At 41.8% G+C, this 17,009-nt stretch overlaps 1 protein-coding gene across 1 annotated transcript in view; it reads right to left on the reverse strand.

The window, feature by feature from the left end:
• ULK4 (unc-51 like kinase 4) overlaps positions 1 to 17,009 on the reverse strand; it is a 704,158-nt gene that overhangs the window by 440,498 nt on the left and 246,651 nt on the right. Inside the window, exon 23 of the mRNA XM_083188569.1 lies at positions 2,025 to 2,158. Within this exon, the coding sequence (XP_083044695.1) occupies positions 2,025 to 2,158 (134 nt within the window). The remainder of the gene's footprint in view (positions 1 to 2,024; positions 2,159 to 17,009) is intronic.

Below are 17,009 nucleotides of genomic sequence, written 5' to 3' on the forward strand. Positions count from 1 at the left end.
TAAGGGAACAACTGGTCATTGTTATAGGCAGAAGATTCTCCACTGAGGGGCTCTACTTACTTCCCTGCAGTACATGGTTCCCTAACAGGGTGTGAGTGAAAATGGATTGCATAATAATGCTATTTCCATGCAGACCATTAGTAGAAGCAGAAACTGCAGAATGAGTAGGACAGATACTGAGAACTGGGACAGACTATAAGATGGTTGTAGCAGTATGTAGGGCAGTGGTTCCCACACTGTGTGCCGTGGCACCCAAGGGTGCCATTAGACAATGGCAGGGGTGCCGCGGCTTGGTGTTACAGGATCAATTCAAATTATTTATGATAAACGTAATAAGCACAACTAATGCTTGTGGCTTCCAATCATAACGTGTACAAACAGAAGTGAATCATGTGCTTTACTATATAACTGAGCCTAAGGATGACATATGAGCCCAATTTACTTACTTAAAATTTAATATTTTCCCTCTAAATTTCTTAATAGGAAACTTTTGGCCTACGGGTGCCTTGAAGACAATTTTATGGCGCCATGATTCCAAAAAGTTTAGGAACCACTGATGTAGGGTATTCAGAAGCACTCTGTGATTCCACATAAACTGCGTACAAGAATCACAACTGAATCAGGCGGTATTAGAACTGGGTCCCAGATGCACAGTTGAAGCAAACTACAGAAAACATTGGAACTGGGTACTGGAGCACTTATGGAGCAGGCCCCAGTGAAGCAAAACTGAAACATATTTTCTGGATTACACTAGGGTCCAATGTTGTGAGACAATTACTGAAGCAGATCTGCTAGCCGTCATCATCTCGCTGTCAATGCAAATTCATTCAGGGTCTCTGCAATTGTGGTCCTTGTGGTAAATCACTCTTTACATATCTTCAATACCATGTGTACCTCTGTTTTTGAACTCCTTCAGGCAATAAATACCTCATCATGATGGCTGCTTCAGATGCTTCATAATACACACATTACTTCCCAAACTACCTCCTCTGCCTGTGACAATTAGGTTGAAAAGATTCATGCTATTCGATCTTTGTTACCCATTCCTGTTATGCCTGCATATCCTATAGATGGCTGTAATGTGCTCCTGTTTTCCCCAGAATTGCTCTGCTTGATGGAGAAGTGTTTTACCCCAGGGCTTAGATGTAACTATGCTCATATGGATCTTCTGAAGATCTCCTCCATACTCAAGACCGAGGACAATGAGTTAGCTTACCAATTTTACATGGAAGATGAAGACTACTCTATTTATCCTCATGTACCATAGGGTGGGACTATTATCTTGCCATGGCAAAAAAAATGGCTTTGACACCTGGCCAGATTAGTGTTATGCACCATGTCTATAGGAGGACTGCCCTGCTTTATTTTTTATTCTAATTTTTGCTTTAAAATCCTGTTGCTGTCTGTAATGTCTACACTTCTTATTAGCATGCTTTTTTGGTTTTCTTTTTAGGAATATTTGATATAACTTTGCACTGTATCTAATTTTTGAAATGCATTATTGTGCATTTTTGACAGTAGGTAATGAGGGATTAACTAATTTGGGAATTAACAGAAAAAGAGTATGTAAGCTTGTTTACACACCCCAGTTCCTGTAAAGCGAGGGTTCCCATCTCAATGCCTATTAAAATGCCAGGTTTCAAGGATGTCTATACTTGACATGGCCGGAGTGGCTTCTCGGTGCCCTAGTCAAAACATTAACCTACTGAATACCCCCAACACCACACTGCCACCAATATTCACTTTTCTGCACCTCAAGTGAAAGTGTGTAGGAGTTCCAGTGCTACCACTGCATTATGTACAACATATCAGTTTTGTTATAGGCAGACCCTTGGTGCCACCACCCCATTTAGATCCTGGCACCCAAGGTAGCTGCCTAATGGTAGAGCTGACCCTGATACTTGATCACAGGTGCTCAGCCATGGATACCACTGAAACCTGGAATGGTAGTGTGCATCGAGGATCACAGTTGGCAAACACTGCTGTAGAGTTTAAAAAAAAAAAAACACATCACATCAGATTACCCAGAATTCCTGGAAGCTCCTGTACTATATGATGGATGAGGAAGTCCAGGCATACTGACAGGTATTCGTTGACGCTTTGCTGCTCCTTTCCTGGTGTGGTTTTTCTGCTGTCTCTTTCAATGTACATCACAAGTCTGAAAACAAGTAAATGCAAAAGATTAGCCCTTCTGACAACATAAAATAATATATCATTTTTCCAATGTCACCAAAGTCAAGCTGAAAAAAACTGAATAGAAATGACATATCAAGCTGGAACAGGATGATTTATCATTATGTGAAATACAATATTGCAAATATGAATGAATTAAATGACACACTCTCATGTTTATTTACAACATACAATTATTACCATTACCTGGTGCATGATTTAAACCACTGCCTACTGTATATCAAAACATAATAAGGTGGTTTCCCATAGTAAATAATACACATGGCTGTAGTATGAAATCTTGTAGGTAAAAAAACGTTTGCTTGACAAACAACCCCACTAGATATTGGTTCAGCAATGTGTTCTAAAAATGTCACCAGTCCTCATTAACGTTAAAGCACTTTTAGCTAAACGTAATATATTTCTGGAAGTTAGGCACTTGGGATCTCTTTCTTTTCACTTTGAATCAAAAGTTCTAACAGTCGGCAGCCAGATGATTCATTTGTGTCAGCTAATTAAATGCTTGATGCAGCATATTCCCATTTTTGCTGAGAGAAGTAACAATTTTCCTACAAAATGCTGAGTAATTGAAATTAAAGGTATCATTCCAATTATTACAAAAGGTATGTATTTTCCATGAAAAGAAAAAACAATAAAAGGGAAAGTCTGTCAGCTACATTTATCATTTATTCATATATTTTGGGTTATGCCGGGTGTAACGTCTAAGGGGCTCTGCCTGTCGTAGTGTATTGTACAGGCATTCTGTATAGTGGGGACTCTGCCTGCCATGAAGTCTAACAGGGCAGTGTCCGGCGGCGGGTGTGGGGGTAGTTGAAAGGTAGCTTTGTCACTACCGATCTGTGTATAGGAACCACGGCTATTGGAGGTAGCGTGCATGCACGCACCTTCCAAGCACTCCCGGGGACCGAAGAAACAGCTCTGATGCTGACGCTTTAACTACACCCCCATATGATGTGCAATGCTGACAAGCCGCAACCCTGCTTGCAAAGATTGACAGCAAGCTTCTTATTTTCATTTTCCTGGGGCTGGGATAACCTGGTGTGATCTGTGCGCTGGGGCTGCTACAGTGTGGCTTTCTCCTTCTCTGATACTTTTTTGGGGCATTGTCAGCAGCTAACACAGTGCTGGCCATGCCTCAATAGTGGGGAGTCCAGCGAGCATAGGCCAAGCACACCCGGTACATGCAAGTGTCCCACCTTCTCTTTCACAAAAGTTGGGAGGTATGACACAGCACTTTCTTCAGATCAGACCTGACAAAAGTGCTATTTTATAAAGTGATGATATGTGTGCTGGGCTGCCAGAAAAGTACCTGAGCCTGACGCAACATTGTAGTGCTCTGCCTACAGCTGGTAAAGTTGTATCAGTCATATGGTCGAGGCTCTTGTACAGTAAAGAGACACAAAATGTCTAGGTGCTGCACCTGATGCTACGGTACACTTTAAAATATAACTGCATATACTGTAGAAAAGGTGACAATTGTTGTTTGCTTGTCCAAATCTCTCAATTAAAGTGTTATGTGGAAGTAGGGATGAGTATTTCTCATAACTGGGTTCTGCTAATGAGCGGGAGTGAGATATACAGCATCTGAAAAATATATTTACCTGGAGTTTTACCTTTAAAAGCTACCAAACATTCATCTTATTACAGCACTTATGTAGTGAAAGCTTTTTTTACACAAATGCGAACAGCTCATTTGCAACCTAGAAAACACATCCTATTATTTAGGATTCACTAAAGCATGCACTGCAAATTGGGTTATTGTTTATTAAGTGATTAAAAAAACATAATTTAAAAAAAAAACCTCACACAGGGATGATGGCAGCTTAGATGTCAAAACAGTTGTGAGTCATTTATTAAAAAACCAATTAAAGCAAACATAAATGTGCCTCTGTGATCATTTTAATTTGGATATGATAAAGTCAGAATTTGTTTTTCTACAATCTTTTTGTCAGAGGTAAAGCTACAGATATAGCCACGCTCATCTAGCCTGTTGGACCACCATCCTGGCTTACTTGTCCCACCATGAGACATGTCCCGTTATGGCGCACAAGGCGTACTATAGCGAAAGCATGTGAAAGCATATAATATCACTGCTTCAGCTGGGTGGCAATTGCTCCAGTAATAAATAGTACAGTCAGTTCTGCGGATGGATATATGAAGCGCAAGCAACATTCAGCAACCGCCTTTGCTTCCACCTTACCTGTGTACATCATGCGGAGCTCACTGTACAGTAGCTCAATAGGGATATCCTCAGTCTCAGCCCGCCACCATGCTGTTCAGTAATAATCCTGTGTGATCACTCAATAAGCCCCTGGGACTCGTGAGGAAATGTATGCCAAGCTTAGCTCTGTGAGGGCGGGCTAAGTACGGAAACATTTCCCCAATGAGTCCATCAGGCTTTAAATAGCGTCTATGTATCTTACAAAAAAATGGTGGCGGGAGAGACTACTTGACTTAGCAGCATTTACATTGGATACAATTTTAATACAAGATTTTTGAGTGCATTGTGACAATCCCTCTGCGTAGCCCTGAGCGTCATCGGCATTTGTACTGGCTGCATAATTAAATAAGGCTTCCGAGTGTCTGCATCAATTGTGAAAGAGATGACAGGCCTGTGGTAAAGTAGCCCTCATGTCCTAATGGTTACGGCCACAGTGTGCTGTTTGATGTGCCTAGTGTTCTGATCCCACCATGAGCAAAACATTTTGGGGGTTCATTGAATTATGTTTATTTATATTTATTTACTTTTACACATACTATACTTGTGTTTGTGGTCTGTTCCCACAGAATACATTCTACTGTAAGCATTTGGATTCTGCTACTCCTTTTCCATAGCTGTGTTCCTGCCCTCAGACTTTTAACTCTATACTTTGCTACTCTCAGCCCACATTGGATGCTTCACTGCTTGTTGACCTTGTAGTGAGCCGCAAAGAGCCATTGCAAGACACAAACAGGCAGAATGAAGGTGGTCATGAAACCTCATTTCAGCAGAAATGCTATTGTGTAGCAAAGCTGTTTACAGTGAGCTCAGTCCAGTGCATCATTGCCCTCTCCCCCTCAGCATTGATGACTTAAATCTGCCACACCCCGCAAGCTCACTGCACATCTCCCCTCCTTCAGTCATCCTCTGCTTCTTCATTGCCACTTCTAAGGCCACAATGCGTATTGTGTATACCAAACAGTGCTTTGGTCTACACAGCGGTTAATCTGCATCAGATGTCAATGAACTGACAGGCTTGCAGTACAGAAGCCCTAATGGCCGGGTGATTAAGTCCACAGCATGCCATGTGCAGAGACTAGAGTTTGGTTCTTTCTCAGGAACAACTCCTTTTTGTTATTCCACTGTTTTATTGTTTTATATTTGTGAATCATAATCTGTCTATCCTGTATTTAGTGCAGATAACTTAGGATGCAAAAAAAAGCCTGGTCAGTTTCTGCCAGAGCATACTGTACATTACTTCATTTACTATACAGTAAAGTTGATCTTGGACTATATTACTGTACTGCATGGTCAGAATGTGAAAAAGGTTGACATAAGCACAGTTGTCAAAAGTCCAACATGATGATTTTATTTACGTTGTGTCACTGTTGACATGGACCCAGAGGCGTAGGGAGGGCGGAGCCACCGGAGCTCATGCTCTGGACGGCGATTGGTCGAATGGCGCCGCCGCCGCCCCCCCCCCCTCCGCAAATGATACCTGCATTTCAAGCAGTGGCGTAGCCACCGCGTGAGGCAGACCCCTCGGCTGCTTGGAGGAGCAAGAGCCAGCGGGGTCTGTGGTGGGCGCCGGTGCCTGTCAGGGACAGGCTGTGCATTTAGTTATTGCGCTGTGCTATGCTCCGGGCCCCGCTGCTGACTGACAGCTTGAGCTTATTGTAACTAGCGGCACCCGGCAGTGTGCTTTTCTTTAGACGCAGCCGCCGGCAGAGTACTTATACTAAGCTGAGGCGCCCCGTCCTGAGTGCTTATTGTAAGCAGCGCTGCCCTGCACCTCCCCATCACCTGGCTGGCTGGTCTTACTGCTCTACATCCCCCAGCCGCCTGAGCAAGGGGACGGAAGCTGGGCAGAAGACACTGCTGCAGCAGCTGCCTGTGTTGGGAACATGAGCTACTGTAAGCAGGACTCTGGAGGCAGAACTGTAAGTACAGAGTCACCTGACCCGGCCACCACCTAGACTAGCACCTTGCCATTTATATAGGGGTGAAGGGTTGACCATTAGGGGACAGCAACATGGCTCCAACTACTGTAGCTCAGCAGATTCTGTTACAGTGTCTTATATAGCGCAGCAGATTCCGTTACAGTGTCTTATATAGCGCAGCAGATTCCGTTACAGTGTCTTATATAGCGCAGCAGATTCCGTTACAGTGTCTTATATAGCACAGCAGATTCTGTTACAGTGTCTTATAAAGCGCAGCAGATTCCGTTACAGTGTCTAATAAAGCGCAGCAGATTCTGTTACAGCGTCTTATATAGTGCAGCAGATTCTGTTACAGCGTCTTATATAGCGCAGCAGATTCCGTTACAGCGTCTTATATAGAGCAGCAGATTCCGTTACAGCGTCTTATATAGTGCAGCAGATTCCGATACAGCATCTTATATAGCGCAGCAGATTCCGTTACAGTGTCTTATATAGAGCAGCAGATTCCGTTACAGTGTCTTATATAGCGCAGCAGATTCCGTTACAGCGTCTTATATAGCGCAGCAGATTCCGTTACAGTGTCTTATATAGCGCAGCAGATTCTGTTACAGTGTCTTATATAGCGCAGCAGATTCCGTTACAGCGTCTTATATAGCGCAGCAGATTCCGTTACAGTGTCTTATATATTTTAAATGTAACATGCCAACACATGTTAGCCACGCCCCCAATTCATTACGGGGGGGGGGGGGGCGCGAAATATGCCCTTGCTCCGGGCACCATGGCACCTAGCTAAACCGCTGCATGGACCCCTAATTAATGTAATGCTTCACTCACCATGCCACTATACTGTTTCAAATTATAGTCATATAGATTGAAAAGCATAAAGTCCAAAGACTGTATATGCACAAATGCCAAATTACACATATCTTTGCAGCTATGCAGTCCTTTCCCATCCACTTGAAAGGATCATCATCATGGATATAGCTTTTGTGCTAGCTTGTTGCAAGAGAAGATGGATCTTTGCATATGATAACCTCTGCATTGCCAATAATATTGCCTAAATACTAATGACTTTGCCCAAAGAACACACAGCTTTATTAACAAAAATGGGAGTTCTATACAAACTGGTCAACAACAAATGTTGTTATGGGCAACCGATCAGATTCTATCATCTTCTAGAAGGTGCTAAATAAATAAGTAGATTCCGATTAGAGAATCAATTTTACTCGGATCTCAAACTGGGATTGTATTGGCCATCGGCTGCCACATGTGTTGGATAGCCAATAAGATTGCTATAGACCACATCCCATCTTCAATATAACTCCATCTTCGTAATAAAACCCCTCAGTATCTGACATCCACTGCTTTGACAAATTAGCAGTTTTATCCATACCTGGAGAAAACTCTGCGTCAATTGTTTTTAATCATTGTCTTCCATCATGTATACTGAGTGCACAGAATCAACAGTGAAATTGTAACTTGTCAGTAAAGCTTTCAATACTGGAGATTATTGTACGTCAAAATACATGGTTTATGTCTCATTTATGAAAATACCACTTCCAGACTCGCTGTACTGTATGTCCCCAAATTATTACTTTGTCTGTCTTGCGCTATACATAGCATAGTTTTCAGAATGTGTCAGTATTATAGATATCTGAAACCCAGTAGGGAAATAAAAACAAAACTTTTTTATGCGGTCCACACGTTCTGTCCTTCATAACACAGAGACTATACAGCTATGTTACAATAAGAAAGTGTTTTCCCCTGGCCTGTGATATTGTACATGGCGTATGGTCTAATAGTTTGAACAGGAGATCAAAGCAGAATACTATTAATAACAATTACAGCATTTGGGATCCAGATGATAGGTCGATACCAAAAGGTCACAATGCACTAGGTAGACATTGACGAAAGGTCGACACATGAAAATGTCGACATGCCTTTTTCTTCATCTTTTGGACTCTTTTCATACTTTAGCATCCACGTGGATTCTGACCGAGAACGGTAAATTGTGCCGAGTGCAGCAGTGGTGAGACCATGCATCTGGCCATAAGCATGGCAAGGTAATGCAAAGGTATGCGTTATACTAAATGGGGGTCCACGTGCTCAGGTGACGACAATGACACCCAAAAACCGCACACAAAAAAACCTCATGTCAACTTTTTCATGTGTCGACCTATTCCATATCGACCCTTTGTGTTGATGTTCTGTCAATATTGTCCTAATGCATTTTGACCTTTTGTCAATGTCAACCTTGTGCATGTCGACCTCTTGTTCATCTACACCCTAATTATTTTTGCGAAGGGGCAGGGGCCAGTTAAGTTGTAAGTATATTCAAAATAATTAGGTAGAAACATGTACATTCACAGAGGAGAAGGTACTAACAAAACTCTCAAGACTGAATGTGCGTAAATCAATATGGCCAGATGGGGTAAATCCAAAGATACTGAAAGAGCATAAACTGGTACTAGAAGCACCATTATCATAACTATTCAACCTGTCACTTGCTACAGTACTAACTCCACTGGAACAGAGCAAACAGTCTCACTGCACAAAGTAGAAGCAATGTAGGGAAACTATTGGAAGGTGCATACACACGGGCTATAATCGCTGTCGATATGGTTGATGAGCAACCATATTGCCAGCTATTGGAATGTGCACCGGCGATAAATTGCCGTGTGCGCGCTCCCCTTTTTAGCTCCCTTATGATCGCTGGTCGCAGGAGCTTGCTTATTCCCTCTGCAGCTCCCCCGGCAGAGGTTCCATTTCATCAGCGACCACCCCAGTTGGGATAAAACAAATTATTTATGATCTAGGTAAATTAGAGAACTGGAATAAAAAATCCAAAAGCCTAAAATATAGTATTAACAGCACTATAATGGAAACTAATGAGGGGTAAAGGGATCTAGAAGTCAGTATTTTAGAGGACTTTAGGCAGGAAAGCAATGTAACAAAGCAATGAGAAAATCAAGTCATATTTTGGATTCATAGGGAAAGGAATCAACAGCAGTATAAAAAAAAAAAGTAATAATGCCACTCTACTGTTCATTGGTACGGCCTCCTCTAGAATGTGCTCAGTTCTAAATGCCATATTTCCAGAAGGATATTAATACATTAAAGACTGTACAAAAAAGGGCAACCATAATGGTGCACATAATGCTACAAATATGTATTGTTTGTATTAAAGAAGGGGGGAAAAGGGAATATGATGGGAACTTTTAAACACATCAATTATTTTACCAGGGTTCAACAGGGAAACATTCTTCAAAGGAGGAGAAGTAGTACAACAAGAGGACATGCACTGGGGAGAAAAATGTTCAGGGAATTTGAGAAAAACTTATTTTACAGAAAGGGTAGTAGACAAGTATAATAATCTCCCATGAGAGTTGGTAGAGAGGGGGTAGTCAATCCACGCCGCTATTTGCAACAGGGAAAAAAGCGGCAGGCTCCTATTCAATGCTGTGTTTCCCGACAGTATCGACAGAGAGGGCCTGACTTTAAAAGCTGGCAGGCCATGAATTGTCGCAATCAAGGCCGAATCTCAACAATTCATGGCCGGTTATGCAGACATGACCCCTTTTCGCCAGTCAGCAGGTGGGACATTGAATCCCGCCTGGCGATATGCGGTCGAGCAAAATGCAAACGGCCAGGGTCACGGCTGTCGGGACGGATCAACAGCCATGACCCAGGATTGAATAACCCCCCTAATACTGCACCGTACTGTAGATCAATTTAAAAAAGCTTGATATAGACTTTACAAAGATATAAGGATCAAATAGAGTTTAAGGTAAGAATATGGTTAAAAAGGGGGCAGAGTAGATAGGCCAAGTGGTTCTTATTTGCTATCAAAATATATGTTTCTATGAAGAGGTGCCATTAGTTTTAGTGGTCAAAAAAATGTATACAAATATGTGAAGCCCCCTCGATAACACACTCGATAGGTATTTAATGGGTGCTCCAAGCAACCCTTTCATGCATTCTGTGTGGTAAATGCACATTAATGGGCATTAACATGGTGCTCACAATTAAAAAAAAAAGTATGGAATTGAATAGCCAAGGATGTTAAAGCCTGAGGCTAGTACCCTTTTTCACTGCGAGTAATTGAATTCCCCCATTATATATCTGAATTATAGAAATTGCCTGTGATGAAGATTTTCTAAATGCCGCAAAAAAAAACTAACATCAATAAAAAATGAAAAATAAAAATTATTACATATATATGGCATGGTTTCCGAGGATCAAAATACTATCTCCAATAGATATTTGTAAAACGTATGGAATCTGCGTCCAATATGTAGGTAATGATTTTTTATTAGTGTTGTACTGATGTGAAGGTTGTTGAGCTGCTGTGGATGTCCAGGATACTGCATACCTTTTGCTTAAATACATGGCTGAAAATGGTGATATTCTCAAGTGCTCTCAAATGTCCACAAAACCATCATCACCATCTGAATATGTGATGCCTAGTAACTAGTGATATCAGTGATGTATTGTATGATAAAGCAGGAACAAAATGGTTATTGCAGGGCTAAACAGAACAGGACCTATCCTAACACCTGGAGCTGCTTGTCACCTCTGTTGTAACATACCAGGTCACAGGGGTTAGTATCCAGTGCACTAAGGGGGTGATTTGGGTTGGTTTGCAAAAGCAAACTCCCCACCTGCAGTGCACATGGGGCCTTATTCTAGTTCACTCTTTCTGACAAATTCCTTCTCAAATGGACAAAACCATGTGCACTGCAGGTGGGGCAGATGTTACTTGTGCAGAGAGAATTAGATTTTGGTGGGGTTTTACTTCAAAGTGAGATCTATATTGCAGTGTAAAAATAAAGCAGCCAGTATTTACCCTGCACAGAAACAAAATAACTCACCCAAATCTAATTCTCTCTGCACATTTTATTTTATTTGAACTAGAATAAGGCCCATGGTTTTGTCCATTAGAAGGATTGTTTTGCTAACCAACCTGAATTAGGCCCTAGGTCTGTAACCTACAGAGTTCCTTGCAGTGGTGAGCACTAATAGACTTGTGGTGCATAAACTCAGAGACGTCCAGTTTTTTGAGTTGTAAGTTATCCTCTCTTCAATACAATACAGAGAAGGGGTTCGGAGTCTCAAAATAGACTGATTAATAGTCACTAAATAGAAATATACAGTTTTCATGACTCCTTTTAACCCCTTCCTGACAGAGCCAGTTTTTGCGTTCCAGACAGAGCCCTTTTTTTCAAATCTGACATGTCTCACTTAAGTGGGGATAACTTTTTTTTGCTTTTACTTATCCCAGTGATTTTGAAATTGTTTTTTCGTGACACATTGTACTTCAAATTAGTGGTAAATTTGGGTCGATACAGTCTGTGTTTTTTTGTGAAAAATACCAAAATATCGTGAAAAAATGGAAAATTTAGCAATTTGCAAAATGTTAAATTTTCTGCTTGTGAGACAAATAATCATACCACTCAAAATAGTTAATAACTAACATAGACCATATGTCTACTTTATGTTTCCATCATTATTTTTTAACTTCCTTTTCATTTTTTTGGACACTAGGAGGCTTACAATATGAATAGCAAATTCTCAAATTTTCAAGAAAATTTCAAACACTGATTTTTTTAGGGACCAGTTCAGTTCTGATGTGACTTTGAGGGACTTGTATGTGAGACACCCCCATAAATGATACCATTTCAAAAACTGCACCCCTCACAGTATTCAAAACAGCATTTTGGAAGTTTGTTAACCCTTTAGGTGTTTCACAGGAATTAAAACAAAGTGTAGGTGAAATTTCAAAATTTCATTTTTTTTGCAGATTTGCAATTTTAATACATTTTTCTAAGGAACACAGTACATTTTACTAGAGAAATGTGACTAAAAATTGATTCCCCCAATTCTTTTGTTTTCATAAATATCCTATATGTGGCCCTAGTGTGCACGTTGACCAAACCACAGGCTTCATAATAGAAGGAGCACCTACTTGATTTTGGAGCCTCCTTTTTATGAGATTATTTTTTAGGCACCATGTAGGTTTCTAGGCACCATAAGATGCTAAAAGTTAGGAACCCCCCCACAAGTGACCCCATTTTGCAAACTACACCCCTCAGGGAATTCATCTAGGGGTATAGTGTACATTTCAAACCCCCAGGGGTTTCACCAATTTTGATACAACTGGGCAGTGAAAATGAAAAATTAAATTTTTTACACAAAAATGCAGTTCTGGCTCAAATTTTTTCATTTTCACAAGGAATGAAGGAGAAAAAGCACCCCAAAATCTGTGCCCCAATTTCTCCCGAGTACGTCAATGCCTCACATGTGACCAAAAAATACCAGTTGGGTGCATGGCAGGACTCAGAAGGGAAGGAGTGATTTTTGGATTTTGCAGCTCAGATTCTGGTGGAATTTTGGTGGGTGCTATGTCGCATTAGCAAGACCCCCCAAGCACCAATACAGTGGAACCCCCCCACAAGTCACCCCATTTTGCAAAGTACACCCCTCAGGGAATTCATCTAGGGGTATAGTGTACATTTCAAACCCCCAGGGGTTTCACCAATTTTGATACAAGTGGGCAGTGAAAATGAAAAATTACATTTTTTTACACAAAAATGCAGTTCTGGCTCAAAATGTTTCATTTTCAGAAGGTATGAAGGAGAAAAAGCACCCCAAAATCTGTGCCCCAATTTCTCCCGAGTACGGCAATGCCTCACATGTGACCAAAAAATACCAGTTGGGTGCATGGCAGGACTCAGAAGGGAAGGAGTGATTTTTGGATTTTGCAGCTCAGATTTTGGTGGAATGAATGGTGGGTGCTATGTTGCACCAATACAGTGGAACCCCCCCACAAGTCACCCCATTTTGCAAAGTACACCCCTCAGGGAATTCATCTAGGGGTATAGTGTACATTTCAAACCCCCAGGGGTTTCACCAATTTTGATACAAGTGGGCAGTGAAAATGAAAAATTACATTTTTTTACACAAAAATGCAGTTCTGGCTCAAAATTTTTCATTTTCAGAAGGAATGAAGGAGACAAAGCACCCCAAAATCTGTGCCACAATTTCTCCCGAGTACGGCAATACCTCATGTGTGACCAAAAAGTGGCAGGACTCAGAAGGGAAGGAGTGATATTTGGATTTTGCAGCACAAATTCTGGTGGAATGATGGTGGGTGCTATGTCGCATTAGCAAGACCCCCAAAGCACCAATACAGTGGAACCCCCCCACAAGTGACCCCATTTTGCAAACTACACCCCTCAGGGAATTCATCTAGGGGTATAGTGTACATTTCAAACCCCCAGGGGTTTCACCAATTTTGATACAAGTGGGCAGTGAAAATGAAAAATTACATTTTTTACACAAAAATGAAGTTCTGGCTCAAAAATTTTCATTTTCAGAAGGTATGAAGGAGAAAAAGCACCCCAAAATCTGTGCCCCAATTTCTCCCGAGTACGGCAATGCCTCACATGTGACCAAAAAATACCAGTTGGGTGCATGGCAGGACTCAGAAGGGAAGGAGTGATTTTTGGATTTTGCAGCTCAGATTTTGGTGGAATGAATGGTGGGTGCTATGTTGCACCAATACAGTGGAACCCCCCCACAAGTCACCCCATTTTGCAAAGTACACCCCTCAGGGAATTCATCTAGGGGTATAGTGTACATTTCAAACCCCCAGGGGTTTCACCAATTTTGATACAAGTGGGCAGTGAAAATGAAAAATTACATTTTTTTACACAAAAATGCAGTTCTGGCTCAAAATTTTTCATTTTCAGAAGGAATGAAGGAGACAAAGCACCCCAAAATCTGTGCCCCAATTTCTCCCGAGTACGGCAATACCTCATGTGTGACCAAAAAGTGGCAGGACTCAGAAGGGAAGGAGTGATATTTGGATTTTGCAGCACAAATTCTGGTGGAATGATGGTGGGTGCTATGTCGCATTAGCAAGACCCCCAAAGCACCAATACAGTGGAACCCCCCCACAAGTGACCCCATTTTGCAAACTACACCCCTCAGGGAATTCATCTAGGGGTATAGTGTACATTTCAAACCCCCAGGGGTTTCACCAATTTTGATACAAGTGGGCAGTGAAAATGAAAAATTACATTTTTTACACAAAAATGCAGTTCTGGCTCAAAATTTTTCATTTTCAGAAGGAATGAAGGAGACAAAGCACCCCAAAATCTGTGCCCCAATTTCTCCCGAGTACGGCAATGCCTCACATGTGACCAAAAAATATCAGTTGGGTGCATGGCAGGACTCAGAAGGGAAGGAGTGATTTTTGGATTTTGCGGCTCAGATTCTGGTGGAATGAATGGTGGGTGCTATGTGGCATTAGCAAGACCCCCGAAGCACGGTGAAATTATGAACCTAATAATCCATAGATGTGTGGTATATTTTAAAACACTCCTTTATACATAGGCCGGGTTTGTCGGGGCAAGTGTCACACTGGAAAATAGTTTGCTTTCTTATTCCCTTTTTATAGCAAACTTTGCACCTTTTTTGTGTCCTGCCCTTTTTTCCAGTGGAGGGGATTTCATCAGGAAAATGCTGCCCTGGTACAATACGGGGGCCAGTACTAGAAGTACTGGGGCCCTCTGCCTGCTGGTTCCCAAATATTAGGCCCTTTATGACTTCCTCTTGAAAGTGCATAAATGTCCCCCTCTGGCCGGTAGAACGGAATAGCACGTAAGCGTTATACAGTGCCATCTGGATGATATACACGGCCACCTTCTTGTACCAGATTTTTGTTTTCCGCAGGGCACTGTACGGCTTCAGTACCTGATCTGAAAGATCCACTCCGCCCATGTACCTATTGTAATCCAGGATACAATTAGGTTTTGAGGTGTGGGTACTGGTACCTCGTACAGGGATGGAGGTGGTACTGTCTCCATGAATTGTTGTCAGTATAAGGACATCCCTCTTGTCCTTATATTTGACCAACAACATATTTTCGGTGCATATTCCCCTGCTTTCACCCCTTCTCATTACTTGGGCAATGTGCGTTTTTGGGAGGCCTCTTTGGTTCTTGCGCACAGTACCGCAAGCTGCTGTACCTCTTGAACCAAGGGCCTTAAACAGGGGGATGCTAGTGTAAAAGTTATCCACATAGAGGTGATAACCTTTATCCAGGAAGGGGTGCACTAAATCCCAGACAATTTTTCCACTAACACCTACGAGGGAGGGGGGGCATTCTGGCGGTTCAATTCTTGAATCCTTCCCTTCATATACCCTAAACATGTGGGTGTACCCTGAGGTGCTTTCACACAGCTTATACATTTTTATGCCATACCTTGCCCTCTTACTGGGAAGGTACTGGCGGAATTTAACCCTTCCTTTAAAATGTATAAGGGACTCGTCAATGCAAATAAATTTTTCAGGGATGTACATCTCTGCAAATTTGGCACTGAAATGATCAATGACCGGCCTGACTTTGAATAGCCGGTCAAAGGTGGGATCATCTCTGGGTGGGCACTGTGCATTATCGGTGTAATGTATAAATTTAAGAATTGTCTCAAAACGAGTCCGGGTCATGGCCATACGGTAAAATGGGGTGCTGTACAGAACATCTGTACTCCAATATTGCCTAATTTCTGGCTTTTTTACTATGCCCATATGAAACACCAGACCCCAAAACGTCATCATCTCTACTGCATCTACAGGGGTCCACCTAGCAAATGATGACGTGGGGTTTTGAGCAATAAACTGCTGGGCATATAAATTAGTTTGGTCCACCATTAAATTTATAAAATCATCAGAGAAAAATAATTTGAAAAAGTCAATTACTCTGAGACCTGTGGAATCAAATTGGATTCCTGGCATGGCCAAAAACTCAGGAACCTGGGGCTCAAAATTGTCTGGTGGTGGGGTCCATACGAGATCAATTATTGGGGGGGGGGTCTCAGCTGCTCTACGGGGGCGTCTTTGAGGGGGTCCCTCATCACCAGAGGAGGAAGAGGAGCTTAAGACGAATCCTTCAAATTCCCCGCTTCCCTCACTGGCTGTGTCAGAGTCAGAGGCAAGCATGGCATATGCCTCCTCCGCTGAATACATTCTTCTGTATGACTGGGATGACATTTGGGATGACATTTGGGATGCCATTTTTATTTTTGTGTTACTGGTAGTGAAATGTTTCAACACGTGTATAGTGTAGGGGGGGGTACAAACTTTATTTCAACCCGGGGGGTATGTAGTGTGTAGTGTGTATGTAGTGCAGAAAAAAAAAAATACTTTATACAGGAATTTGATCCCAATATAAAAAAAAAAAATTGAAGGGGTTAAAAAAAAAAAATTGAAGGGGTTAAAAAAAAAAAATTGAAGGGGTTAAAAAAAAAAAAAAAAAGGTCCTGCGCCAAAAATTGAGCACAGATGTTGGTCAGTAAACTGAACAGCGCTCAAAGGCAACAGGAATTTGATCAAAAAAAAAAAATAGATCAACCCTGTGCCGAAAAAGCTGATCAGTGATGTACGTCACTGATCAGCGCACAGTGGCCACAGGACACCCACAAAATCACAGTGTGTGTAAAAAAAAAATTAAAAAAAGACCACACAAAAACAAAAAAGGTGATCAGTGATGCGACACTGATTACCAGTGAGGGGCAGCAGGTGCACAACCTTTGGTGCAACTGACAGTGCAACTGGCAGCAACTGACAGGTATATATATAAAAAAAAAAAAAACCCTGCGCCCCCAAAAAGTTGC

Source organism: Crinia signifera, chromosome 5 (genome assembly GCF_055691185.1).
Source record: "Crinia signifera chromosome 5, ASM5569118v1, whole genome shotgun sequence".
NCBI lineage: Eukaryota > Metazoa > Chordata > Amphibia > Anura > Myobatrachidae > Crinia > Crinia signifera.